The sequence below is a fragment of the Callithrix jacchus genome, chromosome 5 (assembly GCF_049354715.1).
Source record: "Callithrix jacchus isolate 240 chromosome 5, calJac240_pri, whole genome shotgun sequence".
In the NCBI taxonomy this organism is placed as follows: Eukaryota; Metazoa; Chordata; class Mammalia; order Primates; family Cebidae; genus Callithrix; species Callithrix jacchus.
The window spans coordinates 34,168,291-34,195,397 of record NC_133506.1 but is presented as its reverse complement, the minus strand read 5'-3'; the positions used below and the strand labels follow the sequence as shown (position 1 = coordinate 34,195,397).

General features: G+C 44.7%; 1 protein-coding gene across 2 annotated transcripts; it reads right to left on the bottom strand.

Annotated features, from left to right (window-relative positions):
* Positions 1-290: 290 nt before the first annotated feature.
* Positions 291-25,061, bottom strand: ACTR5 (actin related protein 5). Of its 2 annotated transcripts, XM_035298616.3 has the most exons (10): positions 24,668-25,061; positions 23,282-23,511; positions 21,278-21,447; positions 18,472-18,689; positions 17,630-17,812; positions 9,579-9,695; positions 8,714-8,853; positions 8,209-8,287; positions 7,457-7,589; positions 291-3,170 (listed from the first exon to the last, which is right to left on the bottom strand). In XM_035298616.3, exons 1-9 carry the CDS (start codon positions 25,040-25,042, stop codon positions 7,506-7,508), a joined length of 1,596 nt encoding a protein of 531 aa, XP_035154507.1. In that variant the 5' UTR covers positions 25,043-25,061; the 3' UTR covers positions 291-3,170; positions 7,457-7,505. The 2 variants fall into 2 exon arrangements, with proteins under 2 accessions (XP_035154507.1, XP_035154506.1); XM_035298615.3 differs by lacking the exon at positions 8,209-8,287.
* Positions 25,062-27,107: the final 2,046 nt, after the last annotated feature.

Here is a 27,107-nt window from a genome sequence, read left to right as displayed (position 1 = left end):
AATGTGCGCCACCATGCCCAGCTAATTTTTGAATTTTCAGTAGAGATGGCCAGGCTCATCTCAAACTCCTGGCCTCAAGTGACCCACCTGCCTCAGCCTCCCAAAGTGCTGGGATTACAGGTGTAAGTTACCTGGCCTGAGAGGACTTCTTTTATCTTTGAAATCTAATTGGTTCACTAGGATTTGAGACTCCTGAGTCAATTTTCCCAAGCACGCCGAGTGTCCTTAGAGTATCTATATTCAGGGTGGTTTGTTTTGTGGGGAAGAAACTTTTATTACCAGTCTAAACATTACTTCTGTTCCATTGTTTATTCTTCAACATAAAATTTAATGCAGTTGATAAAACCTAAATAAAAGACCTGAAACTGTCAAACTCCTAGAAGAAAACTTAGAGAAAACGTGTCACGACACTGAATTTGGCAATGATTTCTTGGATATGACACCAAATATAGACAATGAAAGCAAAAGCGGATGAATGAGACTGTATCAAACTTAACTTCTGCACAGTAAAGAAGAAAAAAAACAGTAAGAGTGAAAAGGTAATCTACAGAATGGGAGAAAATATTTGCAAACCATGTGTCTAGTAAGAGGTTAATATCCAGAAGTGGGACGTGCAAATGGCTAACAAGCAAACAGAGATGCTCAGCATCACTAATCATCAGGGAAATGCAAATCAAAACCACAATGAAATATCACCTCACCCCACTTAGAATGGTTATTATCAAAAAGATGAAAGACAGTGAATGTGGAAACTATAAAAAAAAAAAACAAAAAAAAAACGAGTTGCTGAGGATGTGTAGGAACTCTTGTGCCGATGGTGGGAACGGAAAATGGTCAGCTGCTATGGAAAATAGTACAAGTGTTCCACAGAAAATTAAAAATCCAGTTACCATATAATCCAGCATTCTGGGTATATATCTAAAGGGACTGAAAGCAGAAACCTGAGGAGATATCTGCACTCCCATGTTCACTGCAGCACTATCGGCAACATCCAAGAAATGGAAGTAGCCTAAATGTCCATCAAAGGTAAAGAAAGAAAATATGGTATATCCATGTGATGGAATACTATCCAGCCTTAAAAAAAAAGGAAATTCTCACCACGTGCCACAACATGGAGGAAGCCTGAGGACATCATGCTAAGCGAAATAGGCCAAAAAGACAAATACTGTATGGCTTCCCTTATGTGAGGTATCTAAAGAAAAACACTTACAAAGTAGAACGGTGGTTGCCAAGGGTCGGGGATGGGCAGAGGCGAGGGGAAGGGAGTTGTTGGATGGATGAGTGTAGTTCCACAATTTGAAAAAGTTCTAGAGATTTTTTAACCAACAATGTGCTCAGAGTTAACACCCCTGTTCTGGACACTTAAAAATGGTTACGATGGGAAAGTTTATGTCATGTTGTTTTTACCACCACCACCGCCACCACCTCCAAACTCAATATCGTCAAAGTTTCTTCTTCAACAACTATATTCAATTTAATTTCCTTTGTCTCTTTTCCTTATCTATTACTTTCTTATTTCCTTTTTTTATTTCTTTTCAATGGAATATCATCCCCCTGTGCATCTTCCATTTAGGTTTGTGATAACCTTTCCTTTTTCCTCATTTTCTAGGGTCAGCTGTGGTCTTCCACTCTCTCCAACACCACTATCCCTTCCCTCCTGGTCTGCAGTTTCTAAGCCCTTGAGATGATGGCCCCTAGTAAACTGTATGAGCAAACAGGTTCTGAGGTGGCCTCATCAGAGGGGTGGACTAGAGGCTCCATGAGATTCAAAGGTAGAAATTCGGTGACAATGGTATTAGCTCAGGGGCCTTCTAGGATCAATACTTGGGTGTCTTTTAGCTAAAATTTTCGCCAAGCAATCTCTGCAAAAGAGAAGGATTATCTGTCCACTTAAGACAGAACTGGGAAGGTACAGGACACATGAGGTTATGGCAAAACTGCAAAGACTACAGGATAAACGTCCTTCAATCTTTGTTCTGAAGAGTCTGAAAAGGTTAAGGAGCCAACAAACTCAGAGGGACAGAAATAAAACATCTGTAGGCTTTATGGTGGTAAAGTTTCCAGCAGAAAAAGAACCAAGTTGGGCCACTAGCTCTATTCCTGCCCATTCAGAAGAGGGCACCAACAAGTCCATGGCTTGCAGAGTGACCTCACATGTTGGTAACTTTCTGGGCCTTTGTTCCTTATCTGAAAGAAAAAAAATAGGAGGAAGGAAATATTTCCAGCTTCTGAGGTGACTGCTCTTATTGCGTATGAAAAAGGAATTTTTGTAGAGACAAGGTCTTGCTATGTTGCCCAGGCTGGAGTGCAGTAGCTATTCACAGGTGCAATCACAGCACACTATAGCCTCGAACTCCTGAGCTCAAGCGATCTTCCTGCCTTGGCATCCCATGTAGCTGGGACTTAACAGGCATGTGCCACCATGCCCAGCAATAAACATTACCTTTTTTTATATACATGAAAGACCTCCCCTTGCTGGACATTCATGCAATTTCTGAATATATCCAGAAGAATAAAGTATCTACATGGACAAGATAAATTTTAAAGAATTTTTTTTAAAACAAAAAAGACTAAAATGTGGTAAGAAATCAGTCTTGTCCATTCTGCACATCTGTGTCCTCCATTCTGTCTTTATTTACTGCTAGAGGAAGCTGATGCCATGGCTGGCCACAGTTGAACAAAGACATCAGAAGGCCAGTTAGTCTCTTCACCGCAGAAGCCCCCAAGTGAACCTGCTTCTGAAGGGCAGTTCTCAGTGTCCCTTAACTTTGTTCTCCCCAGGAGAAATCCATTTTGCTGCCAAATGTGACCAGCAGACTTGGGCGGACACACCTAGCACAATCACAGTCCTGTCATGCTGCCAACGTGGTCCAAGGCATAGTGTGCAGGGCAGTGTCCCTGGAGGGCCTGGGCTACGCCTGCTCGCCAGCACCACCTCCACCAGCAGCAGAACCCTTGCTGGACGCCTGGGCATCTGAGGAGCGGGAGGCCTGCTTTGGCAGGCGGATGGGGACATAGATGTTGGAAGCACAGTGCTCCTTGAGGTACTCTCCTCCCTTTTCTTCATATTCTTTTCTGGTGATCCAAACTTCATTGTCATCTAGGTGGTCCAAGGCCCAGTCACGAGCCCCGTACCAGGCATCCAGTACAGGGTTCGAGGCAAGTTGAACCTGAAACACAAAGATGATTCACCAGGATGCCTCCACCAGGGCTCCAGTTGTGAATGTTCACCTGGCTCAGTTATAGCCCCCGGCATTTTATTCCCAGAAATATACACATAGGTGGGCCTAGTGCACTCTAAGACAGTTCAGGGCTAGTTCCACACCCTGTAAACAAAGCTGAGCTGGAATGTCAGACTCTCCAGGACAGATGGTTTTCAGTTTACAAACAAAAGACCTGCCACTCGAAGAGAGACCGTGGCCCAGCCTCCTGCTGCACGATGCTGTCAACCACAGGCTGTCAGGGAGAGGTGAAGCGGAGACCCATGACCTGGGGGAAAGGCCTTCCTAGCCTTGCTCCCCACTCTGAGCAAGGGAGAGGGAAACAGAGGCTGCTGCAAGGCAGCTCTAGCCAGGGTAGCAAAACAGCCTCAGGAGAAATGACAGCAGAGAGGGCTGACCTGGTCATTCTCGGTGAGGCTGCCAGCGCTTAGTTTCCCCTACTTCTCACTGGAGTTAGGCCAGGGGTTAGCAGCTGTGAGAAGGCCCTCGGCTAAGCTGACCTGATCATTACGGTAACACTCTGCAGCTCCCATTGGGCCTCCTGTGTTCTGGAGTTACCTGCCTCACTTCCTACCTCCCTCTCACCTCCCCACTCCACCAGTCCCCTGAGTTCCAGGTTGGAATGGTGGTTTCAGAACTTTTGGGAGTTAAGGGCAGAGGCCATAACAGTGGAATCAGCATGCACAAACCAAGGTGGGAAAGTGCAGGCTCAGGAGTCTAGCTGCTGGGCTCACCATACAGGCAAGGGGCCTGTGAATGAGGACCTTGTCACTAGGATAACCAGAGGCCTCACCCCCTGGCTTAGGGGGACTTAAAGCATAAGTGTAAGGCATATGGTAGATGCTGCCTAGTCAGGTATTCAATAAAGGGTAGCTGTCATTACTAACAAAAAATGCAGCAAGATAGATGGTTAATAGACTATACAGCCATGAAAAGGATGCTCTAGAAATGTACCTATTGATATAGAAAAACTCACAATAATTTGAAAGTGAAAATAATACAGGTTACAAAATAAGCTATCAACAATCTATTTTTGGTTAAAACCATACACGAGATGAAAGCAACCAGAAAGCATACAAAGAACATTGCTCGCAGAGGATGAAACTACAGTTTTCTTGGTTTTCATTTTGGTTTGAATTGTCTGTTATTTTTATGATGTTTAAAAATGTTCTGCTGTTTAAGAAAAAACAGAAACTTAAAAGAAAGTTGTAAATTTGCACATCTTGGGGTTCTCTTCCTTCTAATGATCACGGAGGGCCTTGGTATGTTTGAGCCATTGCTGAATGCATAATCTAAAATTGGAACATCAGGGCTTAGTGATGGTGTGACACACTCATGACATGAGCAATGTGAAAGAGGGCAGAAACAGGAGGGGAGAGGGGAGCTGTGGCTGGGCCAGGTGAGACCAGAACAGCAAAAGACAAGGCTGGGAAAAGCTCTGGCTGGTAGCAGCATTCCTACAACGAACACTCACAAAGTAATTTGGAAATTACCAAGAAATAGATCTGGAAAATCCTCTACAATTTTTTTCTCCACTATTTCTTAACAAGTTGCCGCTGCCAGCATGACACAGCCCCATGTTCACACCCCTGCTGTCACCTCTTGGCTTCAGCGCTACAGCTGTCTCCTGCTCCCCCTCCTCTTTCTCCACTTCCTTCTTAGACTCATGGGTGTCCTATGGCTCTTAAATGCTACTGTTCTTTAGGGGTTCATCCTTAACATCACCTACCCTCTTGCCTTCCCCACCGAGCACTCATCTAGCTTACTGTGGCCATCTCTCCCTGTGTGTCCACTGGAAACTCAACCCACCCGGAAATAGAATGTACAATCCTCTCACTTAAGCCTGTCCTTCCTCCCACTGTTCCTCGTCCAGTGACTCTTATTCAGCAAACTAGTTGCTCCACCTAGAACTTGGGAGTTGTCTTAGGCCCCACTTCCCTCCTCAGATCCAACTTACTACTAAGCTCTGACAATTTCACTGCCTTAGCCTCTTTCACATCAACTCCCTCTTCCTCTCCCTCTGCCACTGCTGTCGTATTTCCTGCATAGCTACCAAGTGACACTGAGCCAAGGGCTTAGAACACATTTCACAAGACAGTGGCTGTCTCTTCCCTAACAGAGATGGATCTTGTAAGGAACAGAAGGACAGGGAAGGTTTCCTGGAGGAAGTGATTTCCAGGAAACCAGCCACTGAGAGGGTTGGATAAGCTAGAAAGAGTACTCTATGCAAAGGGAGCCAGCATGTGCAAAGGCCCTGAGGCAGGAAAACATGGCAGCTCTGGAAAACTAATAGTAGTTAGCTGTGGCTGAAGTACAGGGTGGAGGGGGAAATGATGAGAGAACCCTGGACAGTTCTTCAAGGTCAGAACACAAGGGACCCTGGAAACCCTGGAGAGTACAGTGAGGACTTCCTCCTAGAGGCTGGGAAGCTGCCTCCTAACTGGTCTGCTTCCAATATTTCTCCTAATACTCTATCTTGCACATCAGTGTCAAATATATCTTATTAAAACGTAAATCAGATCACATGACTTCCCTGCTTAGACTCCTTTATGGTTCATCACTGTGGCCTAAAGACATGAGCTGTGCAGAAGAGTTAACAGGACTGGCCTACTGTGACCTTAGAAAGGCACACTTAAAAGTGTGGGCCTTGGCAGGCATCTGGGAACTTGAATTTTCGAAGGGTTCCCACCATCACCCGATAAGAGTGGGTCAGTATGCCTACTCACACAAATAATGTGGTTTATGCCAAACGCATGATTCCCTTCTGTGAGCTTGGAATTTGGGTCTGCTCCAAGCAGGGGGTACCTATGTGATCAGCCCCCAATACAAATCCTAGGCACTTCGTCTCCTACAAGCTTCCCTGGTTGGCGACACCTAATGCGCTCTTAAAATGCACTGCTAGAGAAATTATGTCCTGTGTGACTCCACAGGGAGAGGCCTCGGATGCTTACACCTGGTTGCTCCCAGATTTCACCCGGGCACCTTGTCTCTCTGCTGATTTGCCATAGTAAGTCACAGCTATAAGTGTGATTACATACTGAGTCCTGTGAATCCTCCCAGAGAATCATCCTCCCCAGAACGGTCTTAGGGACCCTCAGCACAACAGCTAGGGTCTGAGAGTTTATTACGTGCAGGCCCGTTGTTAGGTGCTTGACGTGCACCAGTACACCAAATCGCAGCAACAGGTACTGATTACCCACTTCCTACCACTGAGAAAGCCAAAGTTTAGCGCAATTCAGTAACGGTGGTGATGGAGTCAGGACCAAATCCCAGAGATGCCCCCCTGAATGTACACTACATCATGCAGCAGAGCAGACCATGGCCAAGCTCCTTAGTAGGATGCACAGGCTCTGCACAGTCTGCACAGTGTGGCCTTTGCTGACCTCTCTACTTCACCCACCTCCACTTCTCTTTATCAGCCACTCCAGCAACACTCAGCCACTTCTCACTCCCTCAACAAGCTTCTGGATCTGCGCCCTTGCTCATCATGCCAGTCCTTCTGTCTGGGATGCTTTCTCCAATGTGTACCCCATGCCCCACACTGTCTACATGGCAAATGCTTATTCATCCTGAGAAAATCCAGATCCATGGAGCCTTCTTCTCTGAAAGCCAATGGAGACCGCCAGGTGCCCATGCCTGTACATCCCTTATGCTCCAATTTGCCTGTCTCCTGATGCTCAGATAGCAAGATCCTTGCAGCCAGGTGCTATGTTCAGGACATCCCCATAGTGCCTGGTCCATGATGGGAGCTCATCAGACCGTGTTTCTTGGTAATCAGGGAGTTGGTAGATAAATTGTGGGGCATTCACACCAGTCATAAAGATAGTCTTTTAGAAGAAGAATGACATGGGAAAATGTACATGACAGGTTCAGTTCAGCTTACAAAGCAGTACACACTCACGTGTAGAAAATGTAAGATGCACAAGCTCTGCCTGTAGAGCCAGAGGACTGTGTAGGGAGAAAGGCTTATTCTTGATGTACACTCTTTCATACTCTTAGAATTTTATGCGTGTCTTAATCTTCCAATTTAAAGAAACCACAAAATAGTATATAAAACATGATTCCCATTTTGCTTGAAAAATTAAACATAGACTTAAGACTAGAAGTCACAAAAACCTTAACAGTGGATATTTCTGCATGATGGAGTTATAAAATAATTTACGCTTTATTACTTTTGCAAACAGAAAACAGGTAATGCTGTTTTCAAAATAACTGGCTAGCCAAACAATCAGTACCTGAAAAGAAGACTGGAAGGGTCTCATCTCCAACAGCTCCTTCTCCATTCTAGCTTTCATCCCAGGATACATTGTGTTCCCACCAGTGAGGAAAACATTCTGAACCAGCATTTCCTGAATGTCTTTTGTGTACCTAGGAAAGAAATGACTCCTGATATAGTCCCTTAACTTGAATCAGAACGAAATGCAGATGCAGAAATGTAAGCTCTCAGTACAAAACAGAATCTACAAAAAAAGCTAAAAAAAAACAAAACTTTCATTTTTCATTTGTGTCTCTAAAGAATGCCAGCCCAATGTTTCCAAACAGCCAGTCAAAACCATAATTTGAATGGTCAACTTACTTTCTTAACACAATTAGAATTTGTATACCTTTATAATAAATTTGTTTTAAAATAAACTTTATTGAGGATAAATTTACAAACATTTTGATAAAGGCTAACAAATTTATACATTCCACTATCACTACAATCAAGACACAAAACATTTCCATTATTCACAAAAGCCATGCCTCCCTTTTGAGGGCCCATCTATCTACCTGTGCTTTCTTTTTATCTTTTTTAATAACAGCTTTATCTAACACATATTTGATCACTTTCCCAACCACTGTTAAGACAAAGCTCAAAGCCACTCAAAGTACCTGCAGCAGCTTTTTTTCCTTGCTAGGTACGAGTTTCCCTGCTGTTTAAGCCAGCACAGCCAGAGCACTACAAAATTCTATTCCCTACTTGCCCAACTTGAATTACCAAACTCACACTGCAGGAAAACGCCCACACAAATAGGTAAAATGCCTGCATTCTTATGGAAATGTAAACTCTCAAATAAGTAAAATACCTGAAAGGAGGGAAAAAAACTTTTATTAGCTCTGCAATACTTTTAGGGTGATTTAAAATCACTAGATTTTTTCTTTTAGAATTAGAACAAAGTAGACACTTGGCATTCAAAAATCACTAGTCTTTAACAATGTGAAGGTTTACATAGAAACCAGTGTACATGTTACCAGGTTGTTCAAACTTAAAAGACACTGTTAAAGCTCCTCAAGTCTATCCAGCATTTACAGGTTCAGAAAACAACTACAAAGCCCCAGTGAGGTGCCAGCCTGGTGATAAGATGTGAAGGGAAATCTATCTGAGCATAGCAAATCAATGATAAGAAGAGTGAGATGCATTTTCAAGTTCCTGACCATCAAATCTACCATTCAATGCAAAATCCAAGGAAATGGTTCAGGAAACATAAGGAAAAGCAGATTCACTGTCTCACCTGTCCAGGATGTACTGCAGAGTCTCTGCAATCCCAGCCTGCTCTTCTCCTATGAGAGATGGCTGGAAAATAATTTCTGGAGCTCGAATTCTTTCTGTCCCAACAAACAGCTGGTGATATGCTGCCAAGTTAAACACGGGCTTTAAAAACCCAAGGTTTAAAAGACACTTTTAGGCCAAATGACAAACATTCCAGTTGCTAGTTTCCTCAAACTGCATTTCTTATCCCAAGTTTCTGTCCTTTGTTAATGCCAGGATAGCCTCTCCCAACTCTCTCCGCTAGCTAATTCAATTTCCTACCTTCTTTCAACCTGTGTTATTATAAACACATACATGTTTCCATCACGAAATGGTCTGAGTTGCAGGGAGACACTTCGTGGAGAGCAGTAAAAGGCCCAGCCTAAAGGACAAGTCTCCTGCTCAGCGCCTTGCTTAGTGTCCCATCCCTGCATGGAGGAAGCTCTCTCCCAGGTGGGCCTCAGACTCAGGACAGTTTATCTGGTTGTCATTGTAATGACAGAAACATACACTCCAAAGAGGATTATGTGTACTGGCATTGGCTTAAACATAAATGAAACCATACAAGCCAGTCTTCAGATCTCAAGTTCCCAATTACTTTCCCAAATGTTTCTGCCGGGTGGATTGTTTCTCACAGATTCACAGATCTTGGCGCTGGAACCAATCAATCAATTGCTGGGGGAAAAAAAAATCCCTGACTTAGATGTTTTAAGTATTGGTACCCAATTTTCTAAAAACAATATAACAGGTTTTTCTTTTTTTTTTTAAGTGCTAAAGAAACAGACTAGCCCAGTCACTTATGTCAACACCTTCAAAGAATAAGCATGTCTGGGTTGAGAGAGTCAAACCTGGACAGTGGTGACCGGCTTCTCCACTCCAGGTGTTTCCTCTGAAAACAAGGGATCAAAATCATTCATGCTTTCCACATCTTCCAAAGATGGTTCCAGCTGCTCCAGGTCAGGGGTCTAAGAGAAGACGAGAAGCAGCAAAATGAAACAGAACCTGTACCTCCAGCAGGCCTCAGTTCTATTATTTTGGTGCCACAAAAAAGAACTGGGATCTTGCCCAATGTTCTAAAACCTTATATAAAAACTATGAAAATTTTTCTCAGCTATTTTTAAAAAAGCACACATGAACATGAAGACTAAAAAGCCAGGAACGGGCTTTGCTTTGATCTCCTACCTTTCCTACTTTGTACAAGCCTCACCAACCCCCGCCTTCTCTAAAGGCTTCTGATGGTGCCAGCTCATGGCTGGCCCCGTGGAAGACTTGCTGCTTGCATGAGTCACACCACCACACACGCGACTCTGAGAGAAGGGTGTGACAGCTGCTATCCTACAAGGCAGCTAGACTACAAGCAAAGTTAAAGCAGCCTCTTAATAATTTATAAATGCATCTGCTGGCCAGGAGCAGTGGCTCATGCCTCTAATCCCAGCACTTTGGGAGGCAGAGACAAGCAGGCTGCTTGAGCCCAGGAGTTCAAGACCAGTGTGGGCAACATGATGAAATTCGGTCTCCACAAAAAATACAAACATTAGCTGGGTGTGGTGGTGTGCACCTGTGGTCCCAGCTACGTGGGAAGCTGAGGTGGGAGGATCACTTGAGCCTGGAAGGTTGAGGCTACAGTGAGCCATGATCATGCCGCTGCACTCCTGCCTGGGTGAAAGAGCAAGATCCTGGCTCAGAAATATAAATAAATACATGTGGCAACACTAATGAGCTCAACAATCAGTTCCTTAGCAGGTCCCGTTAGGCTGAGAATGGGACTAGAGGCCCCAAGGCAGCAGAGTGCTTCCTACCTGTGGAGTTCTGCAGAACAAGTTCTGCTCTATGACCACAATGAACTTGGGCGGGGTCTAGACATGCTGGCACCATTCCCAAAAGAGGAGTCAGGGCACTTTTAATTTTAACCTGTACAAAATCAGTCAAGGATGGTGGTGGTTCTGAAAGACATCTTTAGCCATCTGTCACTGGACTCAGTGGTGAGAAGTTCCGGGTAGAAATGTTTAGTTGCACCCCAAAGAGGAATGCTGTAACAATGACAGCTGCTGCAGAATGAACTGTCTAATGAGGTAGTGTCTTGGGAGGGTTCAAGCGGAGTGCAACCAACAGCCAAGTATGCCTGAGAGGAGACTGCACCACTGAGTATGCATTCTCTGAGTCTCTCCTTACTCTCGGAATTTATGAAGTATGTAAATTACCAACATAATTCAGAGGACTTAAATATACTTCTCTAGAACCTACTCATATATACTGCAAATGTAAACTGGCATTCAAATAAGGCAATACCCCTCAACACCCCACACACATTCACACACCAAAAGTCATGAGGCAAATATGGCATGCAAAATGGGTGACAATGTACTCGAAATTCTGTTCAGTATAGATGATTCTACAATATTTGAGGGGGATTTTCCAGGCTTGAGGATAAAGCCTGAAAAGGAAAGCGAATATCTCTTCATGAGAGGCTTGTGTACAGGAGAGGGGGCTGGTTTGCAGAGGTAATTTGAGGAGGAAAGAAGATGGGTTGTGTGACAAGAATCTAAAGAACCCTGCTCTCAGGGAAGGAAGCAAAAGCCATCCCTGCCAATACTGAATGAGATGCAGAGGGGAGGGACACCTGCTATCTGCACAATCCTCACTGTAGATATTTATTACTATATTTGATGGGTGAGGAAGCTGTGGCTCAGAGAGGTGAAGTAACTTACCCAAGGTCAGTCACATCACACTAGCGGGCAGTGGACACATGGGAGGAGGCAGAACTGCTCAGTTCCAAAGTCTCTGTTCTGCCTTAAGCTGCAGTTCTATAAATCACGAGGCTAAGATAACTGGCACATTAGGAATATGGAAAAGATCAAGCCTAAGGTCAGAATAGGTAATATAAGAGATGAATGAAAGACTTTACATGCAGCAGCAAGACCAGCTGAAGGCAATGGCAGGCTCCTCTGTCCAAGCAGGGACAGCAGAGAAGGAGTAAAGGAACATTCCCTTGCATCTGCAGTTTGCTATCCGCAAGACTCAGCTTCCCTCACAAGAAAGGAGCCCTACCACAGGAGTGTCTGTGCCTATGCTGGCTTGGCACCAAACCCAGCTCTTCAGGAATGACCCCCGAAGGGGTTCCAGGAGAGGACTGGAAATTGATCATCAAAGTTCTTTTTCATTTGGTGTTTTGTCATCTGGGGGAACTAGGAGGCAAGGTGGCATTAACAGAAAGTGGTCAGGCTCTGGAGTCACATTGATCCAGCTCAGAATGGAAACCAAAGGTATATTAAAGGTCACAGTGAACCAAGCATAGTGGCTTACAGCAATAATCCCAGCACTTTGGGAGGCCGTAGCAGGCAGATCACAAGGTCAGGAGATCAAGACCATCCTGGCTAACATGGTAAAACCCCATCTCTACTAAAAATACAAAAAATTAGCTGGGCATGGTGGCAGGCACCTGTAATCCCAACTACTTGGGAGGCTGAGGCAGGAGAATCATTCGAACCTGGGAGGCGGAGGTTGCAGTGAACCACAATCGTGCCACTGCACTCCAATCTGGTGACAAAGTAAGACTCCATCTCAAAAAAAAAAAAAAAGGTCACAATGGCAGAATTGGGAAAAGTATGCTCTGAGCCGCTTCTCCATCTATTCCCAGCCACTTGGGAGGCTGAAGCAGGAGAATTGCTTGAACCCAGGAGGCAGAGGTTGCAGTGAGCCAAGATCAAGCCATTGCAATCCAGCCTGGGCAACAAGAGCAAAACTCATGTCTCAAAAAAAAAACAAAACTAGCTGGGCATGGTGGTGCATACCTGTAGTCCTAGCTACTAGGGAGGTTGAGGTGGGAGGATAAATTGAGCCCAGGAGTTTGAATTTATGGTGAACCGTCATCGCACCATGGACTCTACCCTGGGCAACAGTAAGATCCAATGTCTCTCTCTTTTTTTTTTTTTTTTTTTGAGATGGGGTCTCGCTATGTTGCCCAGGCTGGAGTGCAGTGGCTATTCACAGGCGCGATCCCACTACTGATCAGCACAGGAGTTTTGACCTGCTCTGTTTCCGACCTGGGCCGGTTCACCCCTCCTTAGGCAACCTGGTGGTCCCCCACTCCTGGGAAGTCACCACATGGATGCCGAACTTAGTGCGGACACCCAATTGGCATAGCACACTACAGCCCAGAACTCTTGAGCTCAAGCGATCCTCCCACCTCAGCTTCCCCAGTAGCTGGGACTACAGGCATGCACCACCGCACCCGACAAGATCCAATCTCTTAAAAAAAAAATGGTGCTCAAAACTGAGCTAATTTTATCTTTCCAAACTTGGTCAAAGGCACTACCATCTACCTTCTGCCTTTCAATATAGCCTACAAGTTACAAGAGTGGAATCTGGAATTGAACGGCTTGTGTTTGAATCTGACCAGCACTACTTCTAGCTACGTGACCTCACTCCAAATCCTTCCTTGTCTGTAAAAGGGGGATAACAATAGCACATACATGCTGACTTGTATACCTGCCCTAACCCTAACCACAAGGACACCTGCGTAAGTGCTCAGCAAGGGATCGGAACGTGCCACATGCTCTATTATCAACAGCCACTGCTACTCTTGTCACCTTGGCTTGTAAATGGCAGCGAGATCTTGGGATCCTACATCTCAAGTGTCTCCTTCTCCGCCCTCCATCCCCATGGCTGCTGACACATTTCAGGTCCACAGTGGCTCTCTTCTGTACAATACAACCTTTTTGTTTTGTTTTCCCACCTGCAGCCTCCCCCCTCCCCCCTTCAACCCATCATCCTAACTGCTGTCAGTTAGTTTCCCGAAACAAAACCTCATCGTCTTGTTACCCTTGCTCAACATCCCTGGAAGGCTCTGGGTGTCTGAAGGATGATATGCAGGCTCGTAAGCCTGATGAGTAAAGATCTTAATAGTCACCTCCACTTCATCGCCCACCACAGCCTTTCTTGTTCACATTCCATATACCAGCATGTGTGGTTCTTTCCACCTAAAATGTCCTTCCCTCCTCCTTTGCTACCTACTGAAATCAAATAATCTCCCTTTTTTTTTTTTTTAGACAGGGTCTCATTCTGTTGCCCAGGCTAGAATGCAGTGGCACAACTATGGCTCTCTGCAGCCTCTAACTCCTCTCAAGCAGCTAGAACTACAGATGCATGCCCAGCTAATTTAAAAAAAATTTTTTTAGAGATGGGGGTCTATGTGGCTCAGGGGTTGGTCTCTAATTCCTGGGTTCAAGTGATTCTCCCTCCTTAGCCTCTCAGTGTTGGGATTACAGATGTGAGCCACTGTGACCAGCCCAAGTAATCTTTCAAGGGCCAGCTGAAACATTATCCTTTCTCAAAAAAACCAAATGTGTATTCTCACACACATTTACCACCACACCTGCTACGCTTCATTATAGTCAGCTAAGCATGGTGCTATAGCCCTTGTTTTTTGTTTTTGAGGTACCCAGGAAGGCAGGAATTGTATCTTAATCTCCTCTGCATCCCTGGTATACTATGCCTGGCACTGAATGGTGGGTCCCTGGGATATACCCTCAGATTTCCCTGGAATAGAGATGATTATAAAGCTTTGGGTTCCAAGAGGTGTCTTCAGCTGCCAAAAAAAAAATATCAATATTCTCCTTCACCTAGCTTCATTCCAAAGCATACCATCTTCAGGTAACTTCTTAGCTTCACAAAAATTATTAATAGGATATTTACTTATCCCAATTCATATGATTCACAGATAGGAACAAAGCTGGTAATTTCAACACAGAGAACAGGCATCCAACAGAGAACAGTCTTCTCTGCCACGGCTGGCTTCTCCCCCGCTAGAGTTTGCCAGGGTCTCCACATGTCTTATGTGGTGTTCAGAAACACTAATACGACTGTTCTTTTGGAAGTGCATGGAATGACAGTTTGCCAAAGCCTATCACAGAAGATGTAGCATGGTTCCCTAAAACAGCCTTGAGTGGAATAAGCAGCAGCAGAGGCCAACCCTGATCTTGGCTAATAAAGCCAGAGAACTTTCTATATTTGGCCCATTGTGTTTTCCAACAAATGATGATGCTCAAAAACTGTGTTCTCCCCCTCCTACCCTCTTATGCTGTGCTTGTAGCTACAAAAAGCAAGCATCTTCTGGTTTGAATGCTGCATTTTAATGCTAACAAAGCCTGCTCCTTCACAACATACTCACAGGAATAACTGCAGAATAGCAAGGGCCAGAATAGATTGGCCTATAAGAAAAAATAGATTTTTGGGACCACTATAAGTAAAATTCCAGCTGTATTAATTCAATTCAGCCATTATTGCTTAAGTGGAATTTCAGTATGAATTTTGGTTCACATATATCCATTCAATTCATTCTAAATGAATTATATTGTTAGAAAATGCCTTTTGAAAGGGAGAACTGGCTAGTCAGTGTCGTGGTCAAATCTATCCCATAAATGTGATTGTAATTGACTTTAATCATTAAGAATGACCCTAAAATGCTGACTAACCCATTATCCCTTTGGTGACTGATCATCTTTTTTTTTTTTTTTTTTTGGAGACGGAGTCTCACTCTGTCACCCAGGCTGGAGTACAATGGTACAATCCCAGCTCACTACAACCTCCACCTCCCCGGTTCAAGCAATTCTCCTGCCTCAGCCTCCTGAGTAGCTGGGACTATAGGCGCCTGTCATCACACCTGGTTCATTTTTGTATTTCTAGTAGAGACTCGAGGAGATTTAAATGTGTGTGCCAGAGCCTAAAATGAAGTAGGTGCCTACTAAGTACCTGCTGCAAGAATGGAGGAATGGGTGGTGAATCATAGCACGTAACAAACGCAGACAAATGAACAAAGAAAAGGAAAAACTAGTTTCCCACTGCTAAGAATCATATCTTCACAGCTGCTTTTTATTTTTTTTTTCCCTCTGAAATCTGAAATCCCTTGTCTGCATGTGGCTTAGTGGCACTGCTTTGGTATAGAGAAGAGTATGTCCTGCTAAAGTGTCATGCATGATAAAAACTAAATATGGATGAATACATAACAAAGACAGCATGGTTCTGGATTGCAGTAAACAAAAGCTCAAATCTGAAATAAAGACCTGAAAACCAAGAGCAGCAAAATGGAAAAGGCACACTGATTCAACTGAGGATGCCATGTTGGAAGAAGATGGTAAAGGCCCCTTCTACACAAGATCTTAGTGATCCAGTAAGGTGTATCTCATAAGCCTATCTCAGGATCTACTCTATAGAGCATACGCTCATGTACTGTCCTCACATAATCTACAGCCTGTCAACGAGACGTAGAGAATGCAATGGTGAGAGCAGAAACTATGAGCGAGCCTCCAGCTGGTAGCCCATCACTGCAAAAGCAAGCTTCCTTCTGAGCCAAAGGCAGCTCTGACGTCACTGATGAGCACCATGCTACGCCCAGCATCAAATGGCACTGACTTGGGTTTTTCCAAAGTATCGCTTTTTTCTAAAAGGATAGGTAATCAACAGCTTAATCAAAGTTGATTTAAAAAAAAAAAAACAAGAGGTTTATCCTGCCTAAAACATGTCTCAAGGCAATGAATAAGTTCCTTTGTTTGGGAATCCTAGGCATGACTGATCCACTTACTAACTTTTTGTTCCAGTTCGAAAGGAAGGAGACTCAACTGGTGACTTCTGGACTGAGGAGTGACCCACAGGCTGCCCATCTACCATACAGACTCTAAGATGCTAGGGTCTAAGCTCTTTTGGCCACATCGACACTTATTAACAGCCAGTATGGTGGCTCAAACCTGTCATCCCAGTGCTTTGGGAGGCTGAGGTGAAAGGTTCACTTGAGGCCAGGAGATTGAGACCAGCCTGGATAACATGATAAGATGCCACCTCTACAAAAAATTTTAAAAATGACTTGGGCATAGTGGTGCTCACCTGTAGTCCGAGCTACATAGGAGGCTGAGATGGGAGGATCCACTTAAGCCCAGGAATTTGAGTTACACTGAGCTATGATCATGTAACTGCATGCCAACTGGGCAACAAAGTGAGACCCTGTCTCAAACAAACAAAAACACTTACTATTATTATTTTTTGAGATGGAGTTTTGCTCTTGTTACCCAGACTGGTGTGCAGTGGTGTGATCTCAGGTCATTGCAACCTCTACCTCCTGACTTCAAGCAATTCTCCTGCCTCAGCCTCCCAAGTAGCTGGGATTACAGGCACATGCCACCACACCTGACTAATTTTGTATTTTTAGTAGAGACAGGGTTTCGCCATGTTGGCCAGGCTGGTCTCAAACTCCTGACCTCAGGTGATCCACCCACCTCGGCCTCCCAAAGTGCTGGGATTACAAACGTGAACTAACATGCCCGGCTTCAAAAACACTTCTTAACAGTGCACTGGTGAGGAAACAGAAGAGAGACAAAGAGAACATCAAAGAGCTTATTCAAAGGGTCTTAGGAACTAATAAAAGGCTGATCTTAAGGCAGTCTATAAACGTATTACTGAGTATAACTACCAGCTGCTGTAAAAAATTCATAAATCATGTATGAAAGCATGATCCCTGCCCTTAGGGAATATCAAGATGGAAAGGAGGTAAGTGAACAATCAACCATAATATATTTAATAAAACACAAGAAGAAAATTAAAGGATGTGTATGACTGCCACTGACTATCAGTGGAGCTGGTTTAGGTTCAAGACACCACCACAGGTTTGGTGTGTGAATGTTCTTCCTATGTTAAATGCACTTTCTGCTCTCAGGGGTCAGGGATCTACAGGGTGAACTCCCTTCTGGTAAAACTTCAGAGGGTACAAGGTCAGTGCCATCTCTGCCACCACCATGTCCCCTCTGCTCTCTTCTCCTCCTGACACTGGTCACAACCCCTTTGATGTCAGCCCTCTTCAGGACACTCCTTTCCCTCAAGAAGGGCTGCTCCTTCCAAGGCCCTCAGTTACCTCTGGCTTGCTGTCTACCACATCCACCTCGAGGTTGACTTCCGCTTGGAGGATTTTCTGCTTAGCCTGCTCCACTGCGGCACTGAGCTTCTGTATGTAGGACTGCAGTTCTTCCGGGGAGTCCATATTCAGCTCTATCAGAGCTTTGTGAAACTGATCCATCTGGCCATCCTCTAGAAGTTCCTGAAAACAGCAGTCATAAATAGGAAGGAAAGTAGCTTCAAAGCCAAACAGAGAAAACAACAGCTGGAGAGGGCTTCCAGAGCTCCCCTGGTCTACCCGGCACAGAGTCACACCTCCAGCTCCCTCCAGTTTCTGACAGCTGTCTCTAGGCTAGCACTACATCACAGTTCCAGCAACATCTGATTAAGTAAAACTGATTAGGTGGTGATGGATGTCTAAAAGGTTGTTACCTTTTTTTGGGGGGGCGAATGGGGGGGCATGTGGAAGAAAATAGGAAAGTTACTAAGAGGAGATATGAAAGGAGGCTTCTGGGATGCTGATAATGCTGTTTCTTGACCTGACAGCAGACACATGGGTGAGTTTCACTTTGAAAATCCATCAAGATGAAACATGAAAATTTGTGCATTTTGCATTATGTATGCTCCACTAAAATTAAAAAGTTTTAAAAAATAATGGAGCTTATAAGGTGAAAATAAATAATGCTGGAGTCCACAGCTCTTTCAAAACAGCTGCTTCTAAACTGTATTCTATGCTGATGATTTCCCTGGACTCCTTCCTGACCCCAAAGGTGACAGTCGAAGCATCTTAAGGCCAAGGAAATATACACAAGAATGTCTTCTGAGACCATCTTATTGACACGGCTGGGTGTCTGCTATTACCTGCACGTATAGCAGTCGGTCCAGCCGCTCCTGATCCAGCTGCAGCTTCTCCTCTCGCCGCCGGGCATTGAGCTCCTGCAGCCGCCGCAATTGCTGCTGCCGCCTTTCTTGTTTCTCCTCAGAGGTCAGAGTGCTGCCCAGGAGCTTGTTGGAAAATGGGAGCTGCATCTTGTGGACATTATTCTCATAATAATCAGGACACCGCCATTTGTGTAATTCTTCAAAGAAACAATTTTGAAAGTTAGGAAATAGAAACACTATTAACACAACAATTAAAGTCAATACCAGCATTCCAGATATAGGTCAAATGGAGAAAATACACTCCAGCCAATCCCTGAATCCACTCAATCAACTAAAAGCAGCTGTCTAACTTGGACATAATGCCAGCAGGCCCATTCTAAAGAACTGCTAAGTAAAGTTCTTCAGATAGAAACAACACCAGAAGGAAGCTTGGAACATTAGGAATGAAGGAAGAGCAACAGAAATGATGAAAATCTGGTTAAACATAACAGACTAATCTCCTTACGAGTTCTTTAAAACCCATTTGGCAACTGAAAGTAAAAATCACGATACTGTCTGATGTGTTTCCAATGTATATAGATGAAATAAATAAGACAACTCTAAGATAAACAGGGCAAAATAAAGGAGCCTGGACAGTGCTAACCACATTGCCACAGTCCCCTTGAAATGGTAAATACAGATTCTAAGTAGATTGTGAAAAGTTGTGTTTACTGTAAGCTCTAGAGAAACCACTAAAAACTACAGTAAAAAGGCACAGTAAAAAACACAACAGATAAAATACTTAAAAAAAAAAAACTGTCAAATAACTTAAAAGGAGGCAAGAGAGAGAAACAGAGGAACAATAAACACAAGGAACAAAAATGAATAATAAAATGGTGAACCTAAACCCAAGCATACAAATAATTAAGCACATTATAAATGGTTTTAACTTAACAATTAAACAATAGAGGTTGACTGAATAGATTTTTTTTTAAATGATACAACTACTAAGAAACTCACTTTGAATATAATGATTGAGGTAGGTTAAAAGTAAAAGGACAGAAAGACATACCACGCAAGCACGTGACCCAGCAATCTATTCACTCTGGAGGAATGAAAACAAGTTCACCCAAAAGCTTGTACATGACACAGTAGCTCTACGTATAACCACCAAAAACTGGGAACAACCCAAATGATCCTTAATGGTGAATGGATAAACAAGCTGCGGCACATCCATTCAATGAACACAATCTCCCCAGTAAACAGGAACAAACTACTGACACACTCAACAACTTGGATGAATCTCAAAGACATGATGTTGAATAAAACGGAAAACCTTCAAAAGGTACATAATATTTGATTCCATTTACATGACATTTTGAAAAGATAAAACCATAGAAGAAGTGAGGGGAAGACTCTGGGCTTGGGATGGAGACAGGATATGATTAAGAGACAGCATGAGGAAATCTGGGGGGATAATGGAATGGTTCTGTATCCTGATTGTGGTGTTGGTTACACAGATCTGTATTTGTTAAAATTCATAGAATTTTACAAGAAAAAGCTGACTGACAAAAGAGTCAATACCAGAGCACCTGGAGAACAAGGAAGTGAGAGCATGGAGAGCTGTGTGCTTCAGCTGTGTCTTCTGGCCTCTAACTCTCTGGACTGAGTGTTCTTATCAATTATTTATTTCTGTATCTGTCTCCCCAACTTCTTTGTAGCCCAGGAATAACAGGTGCCTAATAAATGCTTTTCAAAGTTAATTAAGACACATCTCTTAACATATGAAATGTATACTTAAAAATAGTTAAAATGGCAAATTATTTTATGTGGCTTTTTTTTTTTTTTTTGAGATGGAGTCTCACTCTGTTGCCAGGCTGGATGGAGTGCAGTGGTGCAATCTCCACTCTCTGTAACTTTTGACTCCCTGGTTCAAGCGATTCTCCTGCCTCAGCCTACCAAGAAGTTGGGATTACAGGCACATGCCACCACATCCAGCAAATTTTTGTATTATTAATACAGACGGGGTTTCACAATGTTGGCCAGGATGGTCTCGATCTCCTGACCTCATGATCCACCCACCTCAGCCTCCCAAAATGCTGGGATTACAGGCGTGAGCCACTGCACCCAGCTGTTATGTGGTTTTTACCACAATTAAAAAAAAAAAAAAGATGCAGTTTTTGCCCTTCAGGAGTTTATTATTGGTCAGCTGAAGTCAGCACCTGCAATGACAACAAGCAAATCCATTCTCGGAACAGAGTTGAGTTGTATTCACAGTGACATTGTCCACAGTCCTTTGGTTTTATATGAACTATTTAAATTCATGAGGAAGACATTTTCATCACATTCATGTGACAAGACAATAGTAACTAAAACTCACACTTTAATTTTAACTAAAATACAACCAAAAGTTCAAGACAAGCTTGAAAAGAGAAAGAGGTGTTTCTGGGGCATAGCTGTTATTCTAATGGTATAATAAAACAATTTCAATTGTTTTCTAATTTAAAATATTTTTAGTCTGATATGTTCTGCTCACTCTTAAAACTTAAATGTTTACTATCTGGGAAAAGTTGAAAGTTGTACAATCCCAAGATCTGTATTACAGGCAAGTTATAAAAGCTATCATTTGTGAAGGGAACCTATATAACTAAGCTATTCAGTTTACTGAATGGTTTAAGAAAGGAAATACAAAAAGGGAAGGGGTGCTTACAAAGTGAACAGGCAAATAATCATGCTGGCAGTAATTTAAGGAATACCCCAAAGTAGACAACACCCAAAAGCTGCAGGCACACATCGTCTTCGTTACCTTCTACATAATCCTCAGCAATGTAGCTGTGCTCATGCAGAATCTCCTCCATGCGGCTGAGAGTGATGGCTGCCAGGTGCCCAGGATACTTCAGCTGGAGGAGACGCTGGAGGTAACCAGCTGTCTGGCTTCCTCCAAGATTGATGCGCTTGCAGTTTTTAGCATCTAATCTATAACCAAGCAGTAGAAAACAGCACTGAAATTTCTGGCAACATGAAGGACAAAGTACGGAGCATCTTGGGAGAAACAAGGTAATTTAAGGCAGAAAGAGAAGAAACAGACCAGCAGGAGAAATACAAAACCTGACAGTTGGAAAGAAGGGACATTAATGTTCCCTTGATGCAACCTCTTATCTAGGCAGGAATTCCCAGTTCACCATAGTCACATGGCCATCTAACAGAAAGAAGAAGCACTCCAAAGTCGGATCTTAAAGAGTCTCATCACATATTTCTCAAACTGTAGTCCTGGGACCAAGTATCCCAGAATTAGCTGGGGGAAATGTTGAACATGCCAATTCACAGGACACAACTGCTCTGGCGTGGGCCTGGAAATCTGCATTTTAACAAGCTCCCTAGGTGACTGGCATGGGCCAGAGTTTAAGGAACCCTCTACTAAACACGCCATATCTACTGATGCAAACACATTAAGTAACCACACACATCCTGGTATACTATAAAAGATCCAAAGTAATTTTATTTTCCTAATGTGAGAGAGTAAGAGTGGCAGAGCACTAGGAACCGGCTGGAGAACTAAAATATGGCTGTTGTATCATACCTCACCAGCAGATGCCAGCATACAACAGGATATGATTCACTCTGATAATTTCCCAGCCTTCAGGTAAAATAATTTTCTCAGTATAACATAAAAATAACATGCTACTTTTTATTTCTGCATATTCTGTTTACATAAAATAGAGGACTCCATACATCAGAAGTGTTTGGTAACGCCTAAGAATTACTGTTTCCTTCACAGATTTTCACAGAAACTTCATGAGACATCAATGGGATTTGTCTTTATATGTTCAGTCTGCTTTACAGTTTACAAAGTGCCATTACCTACCTTATTTCATTCTCAGGGTAACCCCTGATTTTACATGTCAGGAAATGAAGTGAGGAAGTTAAGTAGCAGCAGAGCTACAAACCCAGGCATTCAGGTCCAAAGGCTGGGTCTCTATGACATGTGAGAAACCTCGGGAAAGCACAGTGCTGGCCTAGGCTCTTAGCAGACAGTGAAAGCTCTACGATAAAGTGGGAACAGATTTTTAAATATAACATAAACTACCCTTGCCTTGTATTCAACTTGAAAATATTTAATAAGGGTCCATTATGTGCCAGGCACTGTATCTGAAAGGTCTAAACAAGAGTGATTAAAGACCTTTAAATTGGCTGGGTGCAGTGGCTCACCCCTGTAATCCCAGCACTTTCAGAGGCCAAGGAGGGCAGACCACTTGAGATCAGGAGTATGAGACCAGCCTGACCAACATGGTGAAACCCCATTTCTACTAAAAATACAAAAAAAAATTAGCCAGGCATGGTGGCAAGTGCCTGTAGTCCCAGCTACTAGGGAGGCTGAGGCAGGAGAATTGATTCAACCCAGGAGGCAGGGGCTGCAGTGAGCTGAGATTTCAACACTGTACTCCAGCCTGGGCACCAGAGTGAGACTGTCTCAGAAAAAAAAATTATTCAAAACACTTCTATTGAATGCCTACCACCTGCAGATACCACGTTAGCCATATCCCCATAAGTCAGAATTATAAAACTGTAGAATTATGAATGTGGAACTAAGAGATCATCCACCTCAACTCCCTCCAGAAGGTCACAAAGGACAGAAACATAGGCAAAGGGACTTACCCACAGTCACACAGTGAGGTAGTTCAAAGCTAAGCCCAATGGCTCAGTTCATAGGCTAGGACTTGCTCTTTCTACTGCCATTAAAGCACACACTAAGTAAATGTTTCCTGAATGCTTCTCAAAATCGCACTCAAATGCCACAAGTGCAACTCACCTCCCCTCTAAGATGGGTAAAATATGTGTACACTGGTATCCAGATGAAATGATGAGCCCACTGCACATCGAGTTCCTTGGCTTATTGTGGTAGAAGCTGAACAGACTGTCTATTCCATAGGCAACCTTGGGAATCCTGTAGCACTCAAAAAGAAGCTCGGACATCATTTGCCGTGAATACAGTGGGTTGCACACAGCTTCTGTCAAAACTATGGGATGATCAACGCAGCCCTGATTTGAAAGGAAAGGGCAAATAGATAAGGGGTAACAGAATACTCTTTTTAGAGCATAAAGAACCCAAAATCCTTATTGCAGGGCTGAATTTGCTTTTGGTCTCTTAATCAAAAACCTGATCAGAGGCAACTGTAAAACTCTCATCTCATTTTTACTGGAAAACGCAAAAGTGGAGTCAATTTAAATTATTAAGTCAAGGTTCCATCCAAACTGTCAGCAAATCGTGTTGGCTCCATGTTCCAAGTATCTCTCGAATCCAGCTGCTTCTAACCACATTCCCTGCTACCTGCCTCGTCTAAGTCACCATCATCCCTCACCTGGGTTATTGCAATAGCCTCCTAACTTGTCCCTGTTTCCACCCTATGATCCATGACAGTTCATTCTGCATACAGCAGTCATAGTGATCCTTTTGAAACATAATTCAGGTCCTTCCTCAGCTCAACGCCCTGCCATGGCTCCCCATTCCACTCAGAGTAAAAGCCTATACGGTGTGTGGCTTGCCTCTCCACTTCCTCTCTGACATCTTCTTCCAGGTACTACTCTCCCCCTCACACAGGCAGCCTTGCAATTAGGATTAGGGCACACTTCTGCCTCAGGACCTATTCACTGGCTGTTACCTCTGCCTGGACTGCTTTTCCTTCAGATATTCACATGGCTTGCTACCTGAATCACGTCCTTCAAGTCCTTGCTCAAACGTCATCTTCGCCATGGGTCCTACTCTGACCATTTTATTTAAAAAAATGTAATCCCCTCCTGTCCTATCATAGCATAGAATCTACTACTTAATTCTGTTTACTGTCTGCGTTTTCATACTAGGATATCTTTCCATAGTATTAATCGCTCCATAAGCACAGGAAGTTTTGTGTGTTCACAGATGTACTCCAAATGCCTAAAAAGTGCCAGACACAAAGGGCTCAATACATATTTGTTAACAAATGAGCTTCTTAACAAACGAGCATATACGCCCAAATGTATGCTCCAAGATACAAGGAGCAGCCTTTTATTCGCTGCTATACCTCCAGCACCTAGCATCTGATCCACTAAAAGACAATCAGAACTACTGAAGTGATTGTCACCTCTCCAAGTGCAGAGTGAGCGGAGACGAGACCGCACCCTTCCCCTCAAGCCCAACCCAACCCACTCCGCCCTTCACCTGTGAGGAGACACCCAGGTGCTGGAAACTGTAATCCAGCAGCAGCTCCTGAAGCTCCAGGTTGACTGGCACGTTGCGGTCGAAGGGCGAGCGCAGCATCCAGCGCAGTGGCTCCAGGCTGCCCAGGGCGTTGCCTACCTGCGGGCCCGCCCCGCCCCGTGCCCCTCCACGACCGCGAGCGCACACCGCACGGAACTGCAGGCGCGGCTCGGGACCTGGGTCCTGCCCAGGACACGCCCAGCCAGCGCGGACTTGGAACGACCCGTTGTCCAGGACCAGCGGTACCGGCAATGGCCCGTATGCTACCGGGCCGGCCTCCAGCACCGGATCGGGTGCTGCCCGGGCGTCACGGAACTGGAACACGTTCGCCGCCATTTTGGAGCGCGTGCCCAGCACCGCCCCTCGGCGAGCGTCAGCCCAAACGCCACAAAACCGCGCCCCCGACGTCACGCCGCGCGGCTCAGGCCCTCAATGGCCTCGATCCCGCCTCCCTTCCCGAAGCCCGGCCAACCTTTCCACCTGACTGGCCTTTGGCTATGCAGGCTGCTTTGAGGATCGCTGAGACCCACCTATTCCGGCTGCGAAATTCTATGGTTGCTTAACCTCGCCCCCAATAGCCTCTGAGTGACCACGCCCCTTCGCTCTAGCCGGGACGCCCAGTTTGGAAGCCCCGCCCCAATGCGTATCACCACCAGCCACAGCGCCGCGCTTGGCGGAGCCCGCCTCTCGGCCTGGGCACGCCCCATGGCCGGGCGCGCGCTTTCGACCGCCCGCGGCCTCGCTGTAGGGTGGCTGCCTTGCCTTCAGCCTTGAAGGGACCCTTTACCATTTGACGCTTGCTTTACGTTAAGATATCTCATGGGCCGGGCGTGGTGGCTCACGCCTATATTCCAAACACTTTAGAGGCCAAGGCGGGCGGATCACCTAAGGTCGGGAGTTCAAGACCAGCCTGACCAACATAGGGAAACCCCGTCTTAAAAAAAGAAAGAAATTTCATGGCCGGGCGCAGTGGCTCCCGCCTGTAATCCCAGCACTTTGGGAGGCTGAGGAGGGTGGATCACGAGGTCAGGAGATTGAAGCTATCCTGGCCAACGTGGTGAAACCCCGTCTCTGCTAAAAATACAGAACAAAAGGTTTGGCTGGGCGTGGTGGCTCACACCCGTAATCCCAGTACTTTGGGAAGTCGAGGCGGGCGGATCACCTGAGGTCAGGAGTCCGAGACCAGCCTGACCAACATGGTGAAACCGCGTCTCTAGTAAAATACAGAAATGAGCCTGGCGTGGTGGTGGGTACTTCAGGAGGCTGAGGCAGGAGAATCACTTGAAGCCGGAAGGTAGAGGTTGCAGTGAGCCGATATCATGCCATTGCACTCCAGCCTGGGTGATAAGAGCGAGACTCTGTTTCGAAGGAAGAAAAGGAAGAAGGAAGGGAGGAAGGGAGGGAGGGAGGGGAAGAGAGAGGAAGAAAGGAAAGAAATCTCAAACTGCGGTGCCAGCCATTCAATTTCTTGACTAGGGAGGTGACTACGCAGGTCTGATCACTTTACTCACACACACTGTGTCTTCTCACTAAAACCTCAAACACTGAGAAAGGACTGCTGATTATTCCCCAAGCGTTCCCTCTGGTTTGGTGGCCATGTGTCTGGCTGCGATCTAGATGCGCTCATGTGACTAAATTCTGGCCAGGGGCAGGTGGGAGAGAAGGTGAAGTGTGTGACCCACTCCCAGTTTTAGCCCTTAAAGCACTGGTCACGCTCTATCCTGTCCCATTCCCTCTTTTCACTAGCTAAGGGAGTAAGAATTAGAGCACCTATTTTACTACAGCGTTTTTTGTGCAGTGGGGCTCTCTCGGCTCACTACAGCCTCGACCTCCTGGACTCAAGTGATTCTCCTGCCTCAGCCTCCCGAGTGAAACCCCATCTCTACTAAAAATACAAAAATTAGTAGCGGGGTGTGGTGACAGGCATCTATAATCCCAGCTACTCAGGAGGCTGAGGCAGGAGAATCACTTGAACCCAGGAGGTGGAGGTTGCAGTGAGCCGAGATTGTGCCATTACACTCCAGCCTGGGCAATAAGAGCAAGACTTTCATCACACACACACACACACACACACGGCACCAAGGTAAGTATATAGATATATTTGAGACAACTCCAATGGAGATGGCCAGGTTTAGTGGCTCATGCCTATAATCTCAGCACTTTAGGAGGCTGAGGTGGGAGGACTGCTTGAGCCCAGAAGTTCAAGACCAGCTTCAGCCTCTCTAGTAATTGGGACTACAAGTGCACACCACCACACCCAGCTAATTTTTGTATTTTTTGTAGAGATTGAGTTTGGCCTTGTTGCCCAGGCTGGTCTTGATAAGGGTTTGGCACAACATGAGGTAGATGGGATTATTATTCCCAGTTCTTCAGTCCTTTACTTTTTTTTTTCTTCACTCCT

Bases quoted from the DNA above. Each gene is read 5' to 3' on its own strand.
- ACTR5 (XM_035298615.3), bottom strand. From the start codon at position 25,042: ATGGCGGCGAACGTGTTCCAGTTCCGTGACGCCCGGGCAGCACCCGAT. The intron at 21,448-23,281 runs GTGAGTTGCACT...GCTTGGTTATAG, and splicing joins TTACCCATCTTAGAGGGGAG to ATTAGATGCTAAAAACTGCA. The intron at 3,171-7,456 runs GTACTGATTGTT...TTTGTGTTTCAG, and splicing joins CCTTCCAGTCTTCTTTTCAG to GTTCAACTTGCCTCGAACCC.